Genomic DNA, 20,113 nt, shown 5'->3' on the forward strand with positions numbered 1-20,113 from the left:
ATTGGAAATCTGCTTGCATGGCACAATCTTCTTCTGAATTATTAATCTGTTGAAAGACTTGACAAATTTTAATTAAAATATTTATCAATTTACTTTCAATTCAGTCCTAGTTGAAACAAATCAGTATGTGACACTTCCTGATTAAAAGTTAACTTACTGGTTTGTTATCACTCCATTGCCAGGTTCCCAAAGAATCAGGACTCCTCTTATTCATTCCAATCCAGACCCATCTGTCATTGCTGTGAATAAACAAGATACAATCTTATGCCAAACATATGGTTCAGCTCATTTAATAGGAAGACTGACCTATGGCATGACATTATTTAGGAACAAGCAGCAAAACCAAGATTTTAGTTGTAGCAGATCAAAGAGAAAATAGACACAAGGGCTAGGACCTCTTCTATACAGAAGATAACTAACTTTTGTGGGCTGCATCACCACTTCATCAGTTGTCATTTGATATAATGGTCTCTTCCAGAATCACACACAGAGTGTTTATATAGCTTGGTTCCCTTTCTCTTGTCCACCTTGGGCTATCTCCCAAATACCATCAGCTCAAATTCACTCTTCCTCAAACCAGACAAAAGCTTCTACTCAAAGAACTGGCATATTTCCCTTAACTCTGTAAGTGGTACAAACACACTATAAACATGGGCACCTATTTCAATTATGCACCCTCATAAATAGACATAAATCAGCACCTAACACCACCAACTTCAATGGCTGCATGAACAAGTGGCAGTAGAAATTTCAGCCCAGTCAGAACTGGGTATTTTCCTAGATTTTACTTCCTCATTTTTCAAAAGCAGCAGACACTTAAATCTAAAATTTCAGTTATGTTCAAAGATACAAAATTACCTGAAAAAAAACAGGTTTACAATGTAAATACTCAAATCTGCAGTAAGAACCTTTACAATAATCTTCTGCTTATGAATCTAAAGATGCTGTAACTAACATAAAGGGACAATCTAACTGCAAGGTTAGTTTAGTACTGCAAATTCTCAAAGATTCAATTTTGTGCAGGGCTCATAAACTGAACTTTATAACTCACTCCAATCCACCACCCTGCCCAGTAAAGTCAATAGACACTTCTCTGAATGACTGTATCAGCTGGAAGCAGCAGAGGGGGCAAAGACCACGAGTTTCTTCTGAAATCACAGACTCCATGAAACCCAACTGCAAAAGAGCTGTGGAAAAGGCACTCTCATCAAGGTGGTCTGACAGCAGCAATAAAGCATCGATGCCAAACTACAGGGCTCCTGCAGAACTGTATCAGGAGCACTATCCCATCAACATGCACCAAATACAAAGAAGGAACACAGGACATTTGGGGAAATTAGGAGCTTAGGCTATTAACAAGGATTGAGGATTTTCTTGTATAGTCTTCCCAAAGAAAGAGAGGGAAAGGATACAATTATTCTTTGTAATATTTTAGGAGACTAAACCTGCAAGAAGAGGAGTGTTTTGAGCAAAAAGAACATCATGTTTGAGGGAATCATAACTCAAAAATAAATTTAAGCTCAAAACTGGACAGAGACATTCGACCAGCAGAGGTCAGAGTTCGTGAAAGACTCCCCAGAAGACAGTAGGGGAGGTAGCTGACAAACTTTGTGATATCAAGCCAGAACTTGGAAAATTTATGAATGTTACTTTATTACCTGGAGGGATGGACTCAGAATCAGGCTTTCCACTAGCTTTCCACAAGTATCACCACAAAGACTCTGAACAGCCTGAAAATACTGATAGTGCAGCACCAAGAAACAGCTTAAACCAGGGTTTGTGAGCTAAGTATATGAAATTCAAGAAGGGCAACAGTACTTGGTAAAGTTTCCTTTAGGAAGAAAGTATCAGCCATCAACAGATCTATTTTTTTTTTTTTTTTGTTCTATGTTCTCAGCTCCAGTAATAGTTTCCTGACATTGGTGAGATAGTATGATCTCTCTAGTGTGATTTTATCAGACTGATCAACCTTTAGCCTTTCAATGACACAACTAAGGAGCCTTTAAAGAGCCTAAATGCCCCATACCACTTCAGTGGGAAAACTGCGAGCCAAACGTTCACAGCTGTCAAACAGCTAAGTGACTTTTGGCTATTTGCCCTTTAGAGTTCATTTTTCTGTGGCTGTTCCTCCAACTAAGTGGCAGAGATCCCTCCTAAATGTCACCTACAGACTTAGCAGGTGACAGACTTAGTTTAAACAGTTGATCAGTACACAGAATATCTACTATAAATAAAATTCGAGACACTAATTTTGAAACAATCTGCAGTAATTACCTGAGGCTCTAGAGCAATTTTTCAAACTCTTTCAATTTGTATTTTGCTATTATACAATAATAAATTAAAAACAAGAAGTGTTCCAGGTCAAGAATTTCTCCAGCTTGTGTCCCAATTTACAATAAATAGCCTGCAAACAGAACAATGTTTTCAGCTTACTGGGCTCTTACACATTAATGTATCTCTTTTACTTCTTTTGGAATTGTTCAGACATGACCATGAGTAATTTAATAACTGCTACACTACACTTGACAGTACTTTTAAGCTTCAGTAAAGCCTTCTGATAACCCTCTGAAATTATACTGTCATCTCATCACAAGAAAGAATTCCAACAACTATTTAAGACAAAGATAAATTAAGACTCCCTATTGCAATTAAGCTTGCAGCAAGGAATTTGCTTGTGCTTCAAGTATCTGTCTCCTCATTGCTGAGAATTAAAATTCATCCTGTGGACTGATATCAAAATGGATTTTTCAGTGACAGGGTATTCTTTGAGCTACATTCCTGAAACTGTCTCTAAAAAAGTATCCTGAGTTTTAAACTAAAACATACATGCAATTTGTGCTTTACAATGGACTCCACACTGACACTGAAAGATCCTAAATCTCTAGCAACCCCTGCAGAATACTGCTGTTTTTTCTTTTACACAGAGCTAAACATTCATAAAAGTCAAATACTGCAGGAGTGAATAAATACAGTTCAGACTGTGAATTTTTCTGATCATATTTCTAACTGACAAAATAGAAAATTATTTTCTCTGTCCTTTATAACAGCTCCAACACAAGATTAAGAGTGAAGTTTTTAGGGCTTGTAGGTCAACCTAGTTCTTGACAAGAGGCAAGGTATACATCTGGGCCAGCTCCTTAACGGTGCCATTTAAGGCACTATTTAATCTAAGGCAGTGCTGGCCTAAAACTCTGCATGAAGCCCATTGGGCCACCCTGTTCTCCCTGCTGTACCAGGCTACTGCACTAGCTAAACCACATCCTGCTAATTACCTGCTTTTGAGTGGAAGAAAGGAGAAGATGAATTGATGCAATTACTACAGCTTGCATCTCAGCTTTATTGCTGTTTTGGCCATTCTGTTAAGGTGATTTTTTTCTTTCAAACTCAAGCGTTTGTGAGGCTTTCTAGACTCAAATCAATTACAGCAGCAGAGCTGTTCATATAAAAGGCAACCTGGATTTCTTTCTAGTAAGATATCCTTGCTGAAATGTTACTTCTAACCAGTGCAAGCTGTTTCCCCTCCTGTGTCCAGCACTGCTATAAGCTATAGCTTATAGCTGCCAGCTATAAGATGCAGAATGCTCACAAACACAGTCTGAAAAGAATGGAAGTAGCTGAACTAGGTCTGTTCTGCCTGTATCACGTCCCTTAAAGCCAAAAGAGGTTATTCTACTTCTTCCAGAGAGGGGAAGGCTGGCAGGCAAATTTTATTTTCCTTTCCAATGGCAATAGCCTGACTTGGCTGGAGCGATTCTGGCTCTTATTTGACTCTAAGGTGGAATCTGAGTAAAGAACAGAATGGACTAGGCAAGCTGCCCTTTTCCTGGTGAACCAAAATGACTCTTGCTAACATTTAAAAACAAACAATTCTCAATGAGTCACCAGAGAACTGTGCAAGGGGAAAAAACCTGAAACCAAGAGAGTCAAGGTGTGGCTCCTTCCCCAAGCTGAAATGAGTGCACTGAATGAATGCATTAGTTTGGAGTTTGCACTCAGTAAATACAGAGACTATGAACAAACTGCATGCCAGCACACTCCAGCAGCTAATCATATCTAATATCACCTTAGCGTGATTTCTCCCAGTTAGCTAAAGTATTTGCTCTTGGTGAAATAATTCACATGGTTTCCCATCTCAAATGAGCTTGATTTTTATATTAACTACCCTTGACATCTGACCTCCAAAATATTTTAGGTAATCAACACCTCTGAGTAATTTTAAAGCATAACTATCTTCAACAATTCTTCATGTTATAAACAAACATTATTTAAAATACCTCAGGCAATATCGACTATGCAGTATTTCAGTTCAGAATGTTCTGAAGTGCTGAGAAAGGGGTTAGCCCAGATGAAAATATTGTGTTTTCAGTTATATTTGATATGAGCACTTACTGCAACACTAACTGCAGAGTCAATTTCTACCAGGCTCAATATATTGCCCCTCATTCCAAGTTCTGCTGGAACAATATTGAAATACTGGGACTTATCATCTTTCAGACTAAGTTTGAAATTTCTGAACTATGGGAAATGCAGAAGCATTTTGCATCAACTGACTTCCTGGAAAGACAGAAGTCTCTACCTTTAGACTCCTAACAGAAAATGTAATTAATACCTCAGTCAATCTTCAAGCTCCAAAGCAGCTTCAAGTACTTGTAGGAAAATAAAATGTTACTTCTCTATTCACATTTCATAGTAGATTAGGTGCACCAAAACAAAATTTGGAATTGAAAAACCATCTAATACGGTCTGCAGCTAGAAATCATTTGCGTGCTGATTTTTATTGTGGGACTTCAGCCAGTTTAGCAAAGGAATCACAAGTGGCTTTCACACAAGCTCAACTATCTATATATAGAGCATACAAGTTTGGTTTTGTCTCTTATTAACATAAACACTGAGTAATTTTCATGACTTGTGCACTTCTAAAAAAAGTTCACTGGTTTCTCAAGAAGGCACCTCTTCAGTCATCAGGTTTAAAAATTTAATCACAGTGCTGTATGCTGGCAGCTTCTGCAATAATCCTGATTTAGTTTGTTGATGAAAAAATTTACATCACATAACTGGCAGCATTTGAGTTTTAGAAGGCAAAAATTCTGAAAAAACAGGCTGTCAATCAAAAAACCCGTATTACACAAGGATCTGACATCACACCAATGCCTAATAAAGCTTTGCAGTGACAGTTTATTTGATTAAAAATAAAGCTTTAAACTCATAAATTATTTAGCATTTAATCTGTTGATACCAGAACATTCAGCACACCCATCTAATGCCCATATAGTGTTAGTGCAGCTATGCCAAATAGGATTTGTGCCAACCAGATTGCTGGACACTACATTATTCACATTTTCAAAAGTTAGCACTCAGTTTAGTCAGGAAGAATTTCATGAATAAAAATGAGATGTATCTGAAAAACTGAAATAATAAGTCATCTCTAAAGAATGTACCAGTAAAGAGTAGGTACATTTACCATCTAGGTGTGCCAAAATTCAACGCAGAGAAGGAATAATTTATTGTAAAAGCAGACTAAGATTTGAGCTTTGAGCATCTTCCATTACATAAATTTCTCTTCCTGTGCTGCCTCTAGCAATGTGAAATATCAGCCCAAGCTGTACTCCCGCGACATTTTCCAGCAGGACAGTTCAAATGCCACATCAAAGTGTTCTGTGGGAAACACAGGTGTCACACACTATCTCTTATTTGCCATTTGTGGTCAGCAGCAGCAGCATTTGCGATCCACTGCAGAATCAAAACTTTAGAACATGGCTAATTTGTTACCTGATCATTTTCCTCAGGATAGAATGAAGTGCCTTAATTTCTTCTGAGTGGCTAAAACTAGGCAGATGGCCTCCAAGGGCTTCACAGAACCTTTCTGCCTCTTCCCAGGTCCTGGTTCGCAGCACTCTTTCACTATGGAAGAACTTTACAACAGCCAAAATGTCAGAGCAGAAAATGACACGAGGCAGTATTTTTAAAACACTCCTGTTCTACTAAAATATGGCCATTTGAGATTTAATAATTGGTATTTCCATAGGGAAAAAACTTGACTTTTTAACATTTTTTCTTTCAGTTTGCTTGACAGCAGCCAGACTCTGAAGTTTCGTGGACAAAATTTGTTTCAAACACAGCATATTCCACATGACAGACTTTCTCTGCTTTTCTATACCAGAAACATTTTAGAAACCAACAGCCAGCTCATTCCATAACTGCAAGTCAAGTTATAAGTTTTAAGGGATGCTGTTCTTTCAAATTTATGGTGAACTACAAAGCCTAATACTCACTTAAACTAGGCTCACTTAAGTGCTGTGCATGAAGAAAGTTCTTTGGCACACCCTTGGAAACCTGTATGCATCTGAGGTGCAAGCTTGGCTCATGCACCTCAGCTAACACATCCACTTGATCCCCTTGGTTTCAGTCCAAGACAATTCCCATCAGCTGGATCTCTCTGCACAGACATGCTGCATTTGGTCAACAGCAGTTGTGGAGAATCTGCCAGGGCCAGCTGTCATGTCCATCAGCCATGGGACAGCTATGCTGCACAGCAGCACAGACCTATCCCTTCAGGATGCTTGCCCACACCCTTGTTATTCAAGCTGGGTCTCCCCACTTTGTTATATGAGCTGTTTACAAGAAACAGTTCATTGCAGACCAAGTAAAAAAATAATGAATCCAATGAACAGCCTCAGTTTTAACTTGATTTGATTTTTAATAGAAGGAAAAAACCCTGCGTTTCTAAATAAAATTTTGTTTAAGCCATTCCAGCTAAACAGCACAGCTGCTTGCTTACACTGGTCACTTCGAAACAGTAAAATACAACTGAGGCTGAATGTTTTTATCTATCCATATTCAAATCAGAGAAAATCCTACCTCTCTTATCTATACTCTTGGAGTACAGAAAGGCAAAGGGCAAGAGAAGGTGATGCCAGTCATCTGCCCACAGAAGTAGCACAATGCACCTTCCATGAATGGCAGAGGACAATGAAGGACAGTATCTACAGGCAGTCAATCTGAATCAACACCAATTCCCTCTCCTGGTGAGGAGCACTTTGAAAATGCCCTTGAGAGCAGCTATGCCCACAAAATGGCTGATCACTCACTTCCTCCAAGACACTAACGAGCAATTAACATCAAAGAGGAATGACATTTTACCTTGTAGCAGGCAAGGCCAGATCCATTATGCCACCCAGGGGGACAGGGATCAGTTGGCTTTGGGAGCACTTCTGGCTCCTTGGGCTTCCCAATATATTTTTTGCAGACAGAAAATGCTTTAGTGGTTTTACAATCCTTAGTTTCCCACTTTCCAAGAGAATTTCCACTGGACATGGCCACGCATCCTCCTGAAAACTCTAAAACCAAAACCACATTTAAAACCATTGGCTAGTTTCAAAACCAACTCTTACATAATTGTGAATTACTACTTTATTGAATGCCTGGAGTTCTGTAACATGGTACTCCAGTGCTTGCTCAGTGTAAAAGGACAGTATTTTTATGTGGCTTTAGTTTTCAAATTTACCTGGTTGCATGGAATTCCAGTTAGTGTATGCCACAGCTTCAGGTGTTTCCCCATTCACTGTACCCCAGGAATATATTCCTGACTGGCTGATATCCTGCAAACCGGTCCAGAAGTATTTTTCTTCAACTTTCGTGTGCTTTCTAATTAGACTGTTAATAAATTCTTGTTCAAATCTGAAAATTCACAGATTATTTGAGTCAATATTTGAAAGATACCAAACTACTGAGATACTTTAAAAACCAGGAATATTACATGAGTCAGTTCAAGCAGTCGTCCAGGCAGTCCCATATTCAACATGGGGTCGGCAGGCTGGGAATTCTCACACTTTCAGGGAGGTTTCACATTGTAGGTTTACCATTGTTACACATTTCTAGTTCTTGGCAAAAGCAATTCTCTCTCTACTTTTTCTTTATAAACCATTAGTTATCATGAAACAGTTTTAATCTCTGATTTTATCTCCAGGATTGTGATGTTAAATTTGCTCATAAATGACAAATGTGCTTTACCTGTTCATCACTGTAAGATTGCACTGGGCTCCAAATGAAACTTCTATTTTATCAATCCTGTAACAATAGTTTCCATGTCTCTCCCATCCCTGGTTAGAGAACAAAAACCATATTTATACAAAGCAACCTAATTTAGGCATTACCCACAGGAGAAAATAAATCATTGCCAACAGTGGCCGGTGCCCACAAGCTGGCACAGCATATACAAGAAAGAAATGTACTGTGTCACACACAAGGTCCACTATCATCAACTCTCAGATTCACAGTTGTAAAAAATAATGCAGCCACAGGAATAAAATACACCACTGTTTTAGCTTGCCTGGGCCGAGTCTTCTGACCACTATTGCATTTACAGAGAAACACAAGGGCAACAGCCCAGTCCTATTCAAAACAATAGGAGTTTTCATGCTGTTCCACCAACGCCAGGATTCAAACACAAGAATATTAGGAAGGCATACACCAGTGTTTCTTTACTTCTGAGAAAAATACATGATATTGAAAATGTGTGAACTTACAGAATTTCTCTATTATTCAAATATTTCTCCCCATATTTACACTGAAATTTCAAGAAACATTAATGTGTTAACTCTTTTCTAGCCTAGCAATGCCACTGGTGTCTGAACAGCACAGAAAGCTGTAACTCTACATGCTGGAAGTCTCTGAAAAGACAGAGTAAAAAGGTCATGTAGGAAGAAGGATAAGGGGTAAACATCTTTCCTGTTGCAAGCAATTTGCCACACAAAACTGAACCAAGTAGCTCTGAAGTAGGTAGCAATACCATCCCAGGCTAGCTCAAAAGACAAAAACTTTATTTAAGCCATAAGACGTCGTACTGTAAAACAACCGAACAAAAAACCAAAAAGAGTCCCCACCTTTATTCAAGTCATAGAACAAAAATGAGAGCCAGTGAAGTGCAAGAAACATAATCTGTATATCTTTACATTGCAAAGTGCTTATTCTAAATTTTAAAAAATAACTTGAGCAAAACCAACAGAACAAATGGTGTTATCAATGACATTTCTAATAAAATCAATTTTTAAAAAATAAATAAATAAAACACAACCTCTCCTGGGTCCAAACTCATAATACCTTCATCAATGAATAGACTGATAAAACATCCAGAGCCTGCTTAGAAGAATGTGAAATTTGGTTTATGCTAGATAAATGTCCTTTTTCAGATAAAATGTTTCACAGACTTTACTGAACAGAAGTAGATTTCAATCAGGTTTCAGAGCTAAATGACAATAAAAGAAATAGAGGCTTCCTATTACCTCTTCCAATGAACAACTTTCATCTGATTTTGTTTCATTCAAAATCTCTCCTTTTTTCTTGCAAACATATTTCAATTTTTCTTCACAGGATTTGACCTTCCACTGTCCCAGCTGTAAGAATGAAAGGAAAAAGGAATATTTTAAATTCTAACAATCTTCGAATTTCTGTGTTTGCAGGGGCTGTTTCCATTGCGAGAAAGCCAAAATGCCTCCAGTAGAGATATTGGGTGGGATGCCCTGGATTATATGCACAGGTACATGTTTGGAAGGGAGAGAGAAAGCTGACACACATGGAGATGGGAAGATTCTGGATCACATCCAGAAAGGAAAGAAAAGGTCAGGGTGATGCCAGCTCTCCTAGATCAGGAAGGGAATGGGTGCAGGAGGGGTGCTCAGCTTAATGTAGAAGTAGCTCAGAGACAGCCCAGAGGAGCTGAGCACAAACTTCAGTGCCAGGCTGCTGACACAGCAGACAAATGCGTGCTCCACTTTTCTAATGAATCTGCAGGATGGGATACAGCCTGTGTCCCACTCTTAGTGACCTCCTTCCTTCACCAACACCCTTTTTAGAACATTCCATCCTCAGACTGGGTGACTCAAATTGGTCTGGGAGATGACTGAACCCAGATATCCCTTCCTTCCTTCCTTTCTGCCAGAGACATGCAAGAATACAGTAACCCAAAATACAGTCTGGCCAACAATGTGTTAGTCTCAGAGCTAGGAGTCTTTCTTCCACTCTTTGCAGTACACAGCTACGAAGTTCCAGCTAAATAATTACAAGAAATTTGCATGTAGAAAAATGTATTTTGAGGATTATTCCAGAAATAAGATCAGGTATCTGCTTTATCCCCCCCTTGACTTTCACACACACCAGTGTTGCCTCTCCTACGATGAAAAAATACCAACCAAAAACCAAACTCAACACTGTATTCCTACCTTGCCTGAATATGACACGCAGTTAGGAGTGCTGTTAAAGGGAACTCTTGGTTCATTCTGATCCCAGTAGGTAAAAACCACAGGCGAGTGATCTGACCACTTGAACAAGGTTGGCACATCGTCATTCTTGAGACCCATCCACATTTCCTCCTCAGCATCTGTAATTTAAAATTAGGACAACATTGTTGTTTTAATATAATATTCAAACTAACAGGAAAGCAAATGTGTTATAAGCAAAATTAAATTTTTTATCATGCTGTGCAGCAGTATAGTGATATTCTTTTTCTTACAGTGAGAAAAGACCATATGTTTGTTATCTTGTTTCTTAACTTATAATCACATGACCATGAGTAAGCTTAACAGAGAAGGAACAAACAAGAAAAAAAACCAACCACAAACAAACAGAAATAACGAACACTCAAAAAAGCAAAAAAGCAAAAAAAAAACTCAACCAAATTTAGAGTGTATGCAAAGACATAACATTATACACTATAGGTACTATTTATTAGTTCAGTGACTCAGCAGTCAAAATATTGACCCACCTATCTAGTATTCTCTTTGAATAAGCAAATTAAGCACAAAGCATTACAAAACTAGAAGTAGGTTAGCCCAGTAAATAAACAAATTAATAGACTGAACCAGAACAAGTCCTAACACAGGGGCCTGGATCTGCACAGCAACATTCAAAACTAGCCTCAGAACAAGCTCAGCTTTAACACCCACACTTAAAAGCTAGAGATTATGACAACCGTATGCTAGAACATGGAAAACAGTCTGTAATTTATGGTGTGCAGCACTTGGTGCTTGACCTTTACAACTACCCCAACTCACCATTATGAAGCTTTGTAACAACCAGTTCAACGTCTGCTAATGAGTGAATGCTGATGAGGTTACTCTTATTTGCTTTGCACAACTCATCTGCTGTACTCCAAGGCGCCTGGCTGTTTATCAGCATGTAGCAAAAGCCATCGTGGGGGAACCAGCCCGGATCACAGAGAGTATCCAAGTGTCTCCAAAACTCTAACAATGAAGAGAAGTGGAATTAGAGGCTTTTGTTTTGCCTAATGCAAGGGGTTGGCTTTAAAGTCAGCAGCACCTTGAAAATAGCCGGAAGGCAGCAATCAGAACATGTTCACATCCCTTCAGGGCTCATGAAAGAAAGGGTCACAGCTTAGCCAAACAAATAGACTTCAATGCAGCGTTAGGAGAACTCATAATATTTTGGGGCCTTGAAGTAGACTGAAGGAGAAAGAAGTTAATGGGAGTGGAAGCAAAAGGCAGGAGTGCATTGCATTAAGCTGGTCTTAGTGTAAGTGAAAGGTTGAAAAGTAATTGTAAGCAAGATTTCAAAGGCAACTGAAGACAAATCAAGTTGATTCATTGCAGGAAAGAAACACACAACAGAACAAATGCCTAGTTTTAAATATTTTTTTCTTCTCAAGATATTAAAGAATTCTAACTAGCTTTAATGGATGCTGAAAAGGTACATACTAATAGCTTTTCTGGTACAAAGCACACTATAAAATACTCAAACCACAGGAATTTTGGTTTTTAATGAATAAAACACTATATAAACACTGGTAATAACTCTACTGAGGAGCCAGAGAACAGACAAGAATTGTTAACTGACAACTAGCTTTCAGAGTATCACTGCAAAACTTGAACCAGTTCAATTAAATTTAAACTGATTACTATCTCTTCTTCAAATGCACACACCTTAGCCTTAGCCAGAGATACTCCACACCCCTTCTCCTCTAGACCTCCCTGTCATTCAAGGACAATTACCTTTTAGTAAAAGTTTTTGCAGGGAACCCTGGGAACTGGGTAAGGCCAAAGCATGCATAGAAGAAGAGGTCATGGCCAGTGGAAGGGTTGGACATTCAGGCCAAAAGCATGGAAGCATTTATATGCCACTATAAACACTGAAGGCCTCTTCAGTGTGTGTGTGTGTGTAGGTCGAGATAAAGGAATTATGTTGTAAGAGCTGTTATGGGTCCAGTAAAGATTACACACTGAGCAAACTACCAACTCTTGCACTCTGATTTTCAGTGCTTGGCCTGGTTTCAGAGGACAGTAAGGTTACCTGACTACTTCTATTTGAATTCAACAGTTTGATCCAAGACCCAGGTAAGTCCCACTTTACGTCAATACACACCAAGAGTGAGAGAAAGAGGCTTAAAGCAAAGGTTTAAAGGAAAGGCTTAAACAGGCTTAAAGGAAAGGTTTGGGATGCAACTGCCAGTTCCAGACTTCCAGTAATACATGAAAGAAGACACAAGCCATGGAGGAAAATGTGATGAAAAGGGCAGGACTGCTGCAAAATGCTTTATGTGTGAATGAGAAAGCTGCAAAAAATGAAAACTGTTTGTGATGCATCATCTTGACACTGAAGAAACAGAGTTTGCTTCTGCTCTGCTAAAAAACCAAAGCTGTTGTGAAAATGTTTTGGCAGAGATGCCTGAAAAGGCTTGGGAGGGAAAAGAATGACTCCATAAGTGAACATTACACTTGCATTAACATACAAAACTCAAAAATGCAAACTGTCCTACCTGGAATGCTTGGAACTTCATTGAGTGACTTCTTGCAGGCATATGGAAGCTGAGTCCCACAGTGGTAACTCTGCCACTGCCCTGAAGCAGCATTCATCACCCCACAACTCATCCCATCCAGTGGGGATGAACTCAGCACATCTATAGACAGGAACAAATAAAAACATAACAGCACAAGTTATCACACAGTAAGGCAGTGACTGCTTCTTTTCACTACTGGTGTTCAATACAGTACTGGATAGTATGGCACCTTGTATTTGAAGAACATAATTTGCATTCAACTGAGAGCAGCTGTCCTAGCACAGGTCCCACAGAGCATTTTTTCTGAGAGAGAAAGTTTCAGAATCAAGGAATCTTGACTTCTTTTCCAATGTTTAATCATAGAACCAGGAGGAATGTTCTATTTACAATACAAGAAACCCTTGGCTGAGCACTTTCCCAGACTAGAAATATCTCAGGGGAGAGCCATTTTTGCAGCCCTCAGTTTCCTTTGGCAATCCCATTCCACCCCCACTCCAAACACAGTTCTGCACTTTCTCTCAATGCTAACCATAACCTTAACCATAACAGAAACCTTAGACAAGGCCCCACATTTGAAACAGCACAGAGAATAACTCTTTTTTGCAGTCTTCAGCTTTCCTTGGAACTTTTTGACTTTCTTTTTCTTTGAGCCTCAATGCAAACCCAAGCTGGGATCTACACAGAGCACCTCAGCTCCTCCTGTACTGGGTTAGTTCAGGCTCACAGAAAAAAGGCTCAGGGAAAATCTCAGTTCTCCATGAAAGAGAACAGAGGGACAAGGTCTTTTCAGAGGGGTAAAGGGAAAGGAAAAAGTAATGGGCTCAATTTGCAGGTATCAAAATTCCTTTAAGGCACCAGTAAATACTTTCACAAGAGTGGCAGAGATGGATATGTCTGCCATGACTGCAGACTAAATTATGCCACTGTATCTCAGGATAGGCTGGCCTCTAACTCTGCATTACAGTCCTAAAGAGTGGTCAAAGCTCCAGAAGAAGGTGCAGTCAATAGTACAAGCAGTAAAGTTCTTAACCTTTCCAAAAGGCAGAGTACATTTGGAAAATCTCACAGAAATTTCTTAGCAAAGTTATCAAAGAAGTAACAGAAACCACTTCTCAACTATTCACATAATTCCAGTTGCAGCACTGTTCTAGAAACTAATGGAAAAAATAGAATTCCACTTTAAAAAGCTCAAATTCAGCCTGAATGGAAGAACAACATCAACTTCAATATTCCTGATGACTATGACTCTGGGATTTTCATATACACATAGATTCATAAAATATTTGTGAGAACATTACAAATTCATCCTAGAAATTCCACATACTCTCAGTAATCTTACCAGCATCTTTGGAGTAATTAAAAAAGGTTTTTTAAGGGTTTTATACTTCTTTCATCTTCACCTTGAAACAAATTTAGGCAACCTTGAAGTTTAAAAACCCAAGTTAAGCTTCTAAGTAACTTCAGTCCTTGCATGGACACAAACACTCAGAATATCTGAGGGAAATCAGTGTCATTCTGTCAGTGGGAGGAGAAATTTAGCAGCTAGAAAAGCTGTGGATACTTTACTAAAATGGACTTCAAAAACACTATTTAAGTTATACCTTTTTAGAGATTTATTAACCTAATCAGCTGTAAATATAAAATGAGAACAGAAAGATTTGCTGGCTAGGAGGAAAATATGCTTCTGAAAGTGGAATGAGCTGGAAAAAAAAAGTAATACTAGCTACTGTTGAGAATATTGTCAATACCACCAGAAATATCAGTACCTGGATGCCAGTTGAGAAAATTCAAAGGCTTGTGATCTGACCACTGCCAACCACCAGAAACATCCAGTTGATTTAAGCCAATCCAGAACATCTCAGCAATGTCATCCTTGCCTAGAAATAATTTTTTTAAAGAAAACAATTAGTATAAAATGCTCATCTTTCATTGGTCTCCTTTAAATTGAAAATGCATTCTGAAATGGCATGCATTTCAGGAAAGAAAGATTGCGAATATAATTGGACATGAAAACTTTCTTGAACCGAGGAGGAATTAACCCACACAAGCCTTCCCTCCCAGTGTCTTCAGGTGTTTCTCCTTTGGTTTTATAGTCCCAAAGGCACTTGGATAATGTCTCCAGGTCAAGACTGAACATCAGGGAGGACAATTTCATAGCAAGAGAGTAACATGTTGCTAAAACACCAACTGCCAATCCGGCCTGCATATAAGATTTTGGGGATATTCCTCATTAACAATATGAACAACATCTAACTGCTATAATGAAATCATACAGGTAAATTTAAATAACTCCCTAAATTAGAGTAGTACCTTAGTTTTGCTACACAAATGAAAGCCAAAATATTTAAAGTATAATCAACTTTTGACACAGAGATTTAGGACAGAAACAAAAGTGCTGCCTCCATTTGATAAAGATTTCCCAGTATTCATATGTGAATAATTACACCTACCTTGTATGTAACTTAATTCAGATGCATTTTGGATGCTAAGTAAATCTCCTCCTTGCCTTTGACATGAAATATAAGCTTCCTTCCAAGAAAGAGCAGACTGCGTATTAAACTGATAGCAATACTCAGACCCTGGATCATGTTCCCAGATATCATGACAACCATCCTCTGTTTAAAAGAAGCAGAAGGTACTTGTAACTAAAACTATACAGAAACATTATGAAAATTTCAAAAGAAAAAGTTTTGAATATAATATGTAGGGTCTATTGGTTTTTATATTGGTCATCACTAATACTTGCAGTTTAAGCCAATGCTGCAATAGAAAAGTTTTACACAGCTTAACAGCCACACAAAGGTGGAGCTGTACATCAGAGAAGTGACAAAATGCTTTTAGGATGTCTATTTAGAAACCCAACGTGCCTGGCTGTAAGCAGATTCCCCATTTTCCATCTCGAGAATAATCTTCAGAAGTGGCGCACCATTTTCCACCCGTGTGAGTTTCGTCCTGGATGCAGTCATGATGCCACACCTTGTTATACAGAAAGGGGAACTCACAGGGTTTACCATAAGAATTGCCATCTTTGGTATAAACCTCTGCAGAAAAAAAAAAAAGTAAAAGAAGTAAATACATTCCCCTTACTAGACATGGAAAGTACAGCAAATCAGTGCTACTGCTTGTGCAGACACAGTTAACCTAAATGCATGCAAATCACACTTGTGATCTTAAAATACCATATCTTCTTGTTACAGATAATATACAATAATGCCAGAACAGAAAAACAAAATACATTGAGAAATATTTTTCTTTACATTTTCTTCTGAGAAACAGCAGAAACTTGTCTCCCCCATCCTGGTAAGTTATGGATAATTCATTGTTGAAATCTAGGTGCTTTGCAGAGTCCTACAGAACAAGGACTTTTAACAATCAACACATACAGGAGAGGGAAAAGGTAAAACACATTTTCACCACTTTTTCCAGCAAGCATGAGATTTCAGACAAGACTGGCTTCCATGGCAAGTGCACACACCACCATACCAAAGCTCACAGCCCAGCAGGCTGTGAGCTGGCAGCGTGCTCTGAGTTTGACTCTGTAGCCTACAAAGAAAACATCCTCAAACCCTGCTAACAGGAAAATTCCCATCATGGTGAGGAGGACAGTGTCAGTTCTGATAGAAAGGGGTTAGTATTTCTATTGCTTTACTGATCAATCTTTTCACATAATTTTAAGAACTTATTGGCTCACACATACTCAAAAAGCCCTTAACAAATAAAAAAATCTTCAAAGTGCAAACTGACTTACCATGGTAGGGATACCGACATATATCACTGGAGGAATTGTTGCTTTTCCACTGGTCTGTTGCATTTATGCTTGCAGTCACATAGTTATTCTTGATAGTTACTTTGTATTGAGATGCACCAACGATGGAAGAATCAGCACATCGCCACCACAGCATCAATTCTGAGTTACAATCAACCATTTTCAGGCGAGACACTGATTTGGTGAATATATCAAGTCCCAGGCACTGCTTGGAGCCCAAGTGAAAGAGGCGATTCTGGGATACCCATTTCCATAAAGCTTGGCTCGTGTCCTGGCAGTCATCTATGACTATCAGTGAGTTTTTAACTTCTATGCACTTGTTCTGTGTGTCATGGCGAATGGTAAAAGCATCATTGCCTGTATAAGAACAAACATATGGCTATGATTCAGTATCATTTTCACAGGAAGCTCATTTTTAAAAGGGTAATCACATTCTGAGAAATGCTTTCAGAGGAGTACCACAACTGCTGTTCGGGTGTAAAACCCCCTCTTTTGTAGAAGCCACAGTGAATTTTCCTGCTCTTTAGTGAGTCTTAAATTCTTTGGAAAAAGACCTCTTTCCAAGTCTTTATAAAACGAGGAGAGACAAATGAGACTTCTAAGTCCAATTCTACTAATAGGAATTCTTCCTCTATATTAACATATACTGATTGCATCAGCCCCTGATTAATTAGCAAGCTTACTGGGTAAAGAATCTTGCCTTCATGCCTATCTGCAAACACAGTAACAAACACAACAGATGCCATAAAATATAATTAATAATAATATTCACTTCCTAAGCGCTTTTTTCTAAACTGTGTATCCTATATGATTCACTGCATGAGAGTTTTACATTTGAACCAGTTTGTGGGTGCAGCTGCAGTACTACTAAGCTAACTAGCACTGCTTTGAGGAGAAAGTTTTAGGATGAGTATCCCACCAAAGACAGCACACAACAGATTAGGAGTATAATTTTTAGAATTATATAGGGACCCTAGTTTCGTTTTCAGTTGTGATGAGTTTCATTTTCACTTCTGGCGTAGTTTGTGATTAAAGAGATAAATTAAAGTTGACAAAGCACAGTATACCATTTAAAAAGTATATGGATCACCCTACTTAGAAAAGCTAACACCTCTGCCAGTGCAAGAACACTTCCTACAAGCAGCAGTAGGTTTAAGCAGACCATGAAAAAATGCCCTAAAACTATTTCTATGCCGCAATAAAGATGGCTCCACAGTATAGAACTTTCACTAATCAAGCTGAAATGGACCATGGCTGTACCAGACCCACAAGGCTATTATTCTGCTGCTTAAATAAGGAATCTGCTGAGTAGTATTTTGTATTTAACAGCAACGCACTGTCAATCACATTCCTACTGCGTTTTTCTGTTATGACTTACTAATGGGTTTGGCTGAGCAGGAAGGAAAATATTCAGTGATGTTAATGCAGTGAATTTTACCACTACTTCCCAGTATACCCATGAATTTTCCACTGTGCAAGTGCCAAACAGCATTTAAATAGTACCTAGCTGATCACACTGTAGAGAAGAATCTGTAAGTCACCCACCTACTACAGTGAATTTTTTAAGGAGCACACCAACTTCAACCAACTGTCCCTTTCATCCTACTAACTAAGACATTTTAACAACCAAACCTGCTTTCATGGTATCCTTTAACCCTGCACTTTTTCTGCTTTTGCTTTTTATTCTTCCCTCATGACTTTCTTCCTTTTTTTTTTATTTCTTGTAACAACTTTTTAGCCTCTTCTCACATCTTCTTTCACTTCTTCCTCCACAACCCTCATGATGAAGCCAAGTGGAAAATCACTTTTTAAAATTTCCCTGGAAAAACCACTGATACTGTCTCACCAAATCTCTCTGGCAGCAATTTATTAATAATTACTCCAGTTCAATGCTCTGGCCATAAAGTTTTAGTGACATCTTCAGCTACCAACCTGAGCCTGTTACTATCACAGGAGATAAAAAAACATGTGAGGTGCAGCTTAGCGAAGAGCTCAGATCGTTTCCCAGAAGCTCTGACTAGGGTAACGGCTGTGGCTTACAAGAATTTGCTCAACGCGAAACTTTTCCACCTGCTTCCTGTGGGGTAAGGAGAGCCTCCTTCTCCGTCCCGCTGCGTACACAGCGGCGGATAACAGCGGCGGCGGAGCGCGGGGCCGGGAGCTGCCCGGGCTCGGGCACCGCTGTCCCCGAGCTGTCAGGCCAAAGGCCGCGGCCCGGCTCCGGGGGCACCGGGAACGTGGCAGCCGCGGCCGGCGGCGGCTTTCGCGACGCCCCAGGCCAAGCGCACGGTCCGAGAGGGAGGTCCGGGACTTTCCCCTGCCTTCTTCGCTTCTCCTTCTAAGTTTCCCAGGTTGTTTCCACGCAGTCGGACTTTGCCACCGAGCGCGGCGCCCGAAGGAGCCGCCGGGGCGGAAGGCCCGTCACACCGCCCCCTGACCCGCCCAGGCGCCCGTCGGGGCGCTCAAGGACCCTCCGCGCCCGCAGCGCACCCGCCTCCCCGTGGCCCGGGGCGGCCGGCTTACCTGTGGGGAGGCGGCGGGCCGCGCAGCACAGCAGGAGCCAGGCGAGGGCGAGGCCGCAGGCGCGCACGCAGCGCCCGGCGCCCGCCATCGTCCCCCGCGGCGCGCAGGCTGCGCGGGGCTGCCGGGCTCGCCGTGCCCCAGCGCCGCGCCCGCCGCGCCGCCCATTGGCCGCCCCCCGCGCGTCACTTGTTGCCAGGAGGAAAGCGGCCCCCGAGGTTGGGGCGAGGCGGGGCCGGCCCGGCCCGAGCGGGGCTGCGGAGCCGCGAGCGAAAACGTGAGAGGGAAGGTGAAGGGAAAAGGCGGGGAGGAAGAGGAAAAAGAGGAAAAGTAAACGGGGAAAAAAAGAAAGGAATTAACAACAACCACACACACACACACACAAAAAAACAAACAAAAATAAAAGAAAAAAAAGGGGTGGGTGAACTCGAAGAACGACTGGAAAACGAATTGTAGCATGGTCAGAAAAGTTAAAACTTAAAAAAAAAACAAACCAAAAAAACTTAGAAGATCAGCTGGGGAAAATGGGGAACGCGTAACTGCTGAACTGCTGGAAGTGAAGAAAAGGCAAAAGGTGAAAAGAATAGTGAATAGAATAATCTAAAATTAGCAAACACGCGGAAGTAAAATATTTAAAAAGGTACGAATAATGCGCATCACGCCTCGATTCCCGCGGCCGCGGGGCCAGCTGCCATCGCTCAGCAGGGGCTGCGGAACCGCAATTGGCAGCCCCGGGCTCGCCGGGATGGGCCCGGAGGGGATCCGCTGCACAGTGCCGAGTAACTGTTGCGGAGAAAATTTTGAGGCTGGCAACAGAAACCAAAAGTAACTTGTGTTACACAAGTAACGTGTACACGGCGAGAACCAGCCGGTTTGAAGGAGATAAAGAGAAAAAAGGGAAAACTGATAGAAACGATGTGGAATGAAATCAAGTTTAAAGATACACGCTGCCTGATTCAATGCTTGCCTGGACAGACTGTATACCTCAGCCTCCAGCTGCTTAAAAAGACGATTTGCAAAGTCACAAGAAAAAAACTTTT

At 40.2% G+C, this 20,113-nt stretch overlaps 1 protein-coding gene across 1 annotated transcript in view; it reads right to left on the minus strand.

Annotated features, from left to right (window-relative positions):
• Positions 1-19,627, minus strand: part of LY75 (lymphocyte antigen 75) — a 44,249-nt gene extending 24,622 nt beyond the window's left edge. The window contains exons 1-14 of the mRNA XM_084209599.1: positions 19,077-19,627; positions 16,536-16,910; positions 15,655-15,828; positions 15,238-15,402; positions 14,554-14,664; positions 12,767-12,907; positions 11,049-11,237; positions 10,218-10,375; positions 9,282-9,392; positions 8,011-8,099; positions 7,505-7,677; positions 7,141-7,337; positions 5,770-5,912; positions 158-239 (exon numbers count right to left, since the gene is read on the minus strand). Of these exons, the coding sequence (XP_084065725.1) occupies positions 158-239; positions 5,770-5,912; positions 7,141-7,337; positions 7,505-7,677; positions 8,011-8,099; positions 9,282-9,392; positions 10,218-10,375; positions 11,049-11,237; positions 12,767-12,907; positions 14,554-14,664; positions 15,238-15,402; positions 15,655-15,828; positions 16,536-16,910; positions 19,077-19,164 (2,196 nt within the window). The 5' untranslated portion in view covers positions 19,165-19,627. The remainder of the gene's footprint in view (positions 1-157; positions 240-5,769; positions 5,913-7,140; positions 7,338-7,504; positions 7,678-8,010; positions 8,100-9,281; positions 9,393-10,217; positions 10,376-11,048; positions 11,238-12,766; positions 12,908-14,553; positions 14,665-15,237; positions 15,403-15,654; positions 15,829-16,535; positions 16,911-19,076) is intronic.
• Between the last annotated feature and the right edge of the window lie 486 nt (positions 19,628-20,113).

The sequence above is a fragment of the Fringilla coelebs genome (genome assembly GCF_963513975.1).
Source record: "Fringilla coelebs genome assembly, chromosome: 7".
In the NCBI taxonomy this organism is placed as follows: Eukaryota; Metazoa; Chordata; class Aves; order Passeriformes; family Fringillidae; genus Fringilla; species Fringilla coelebs.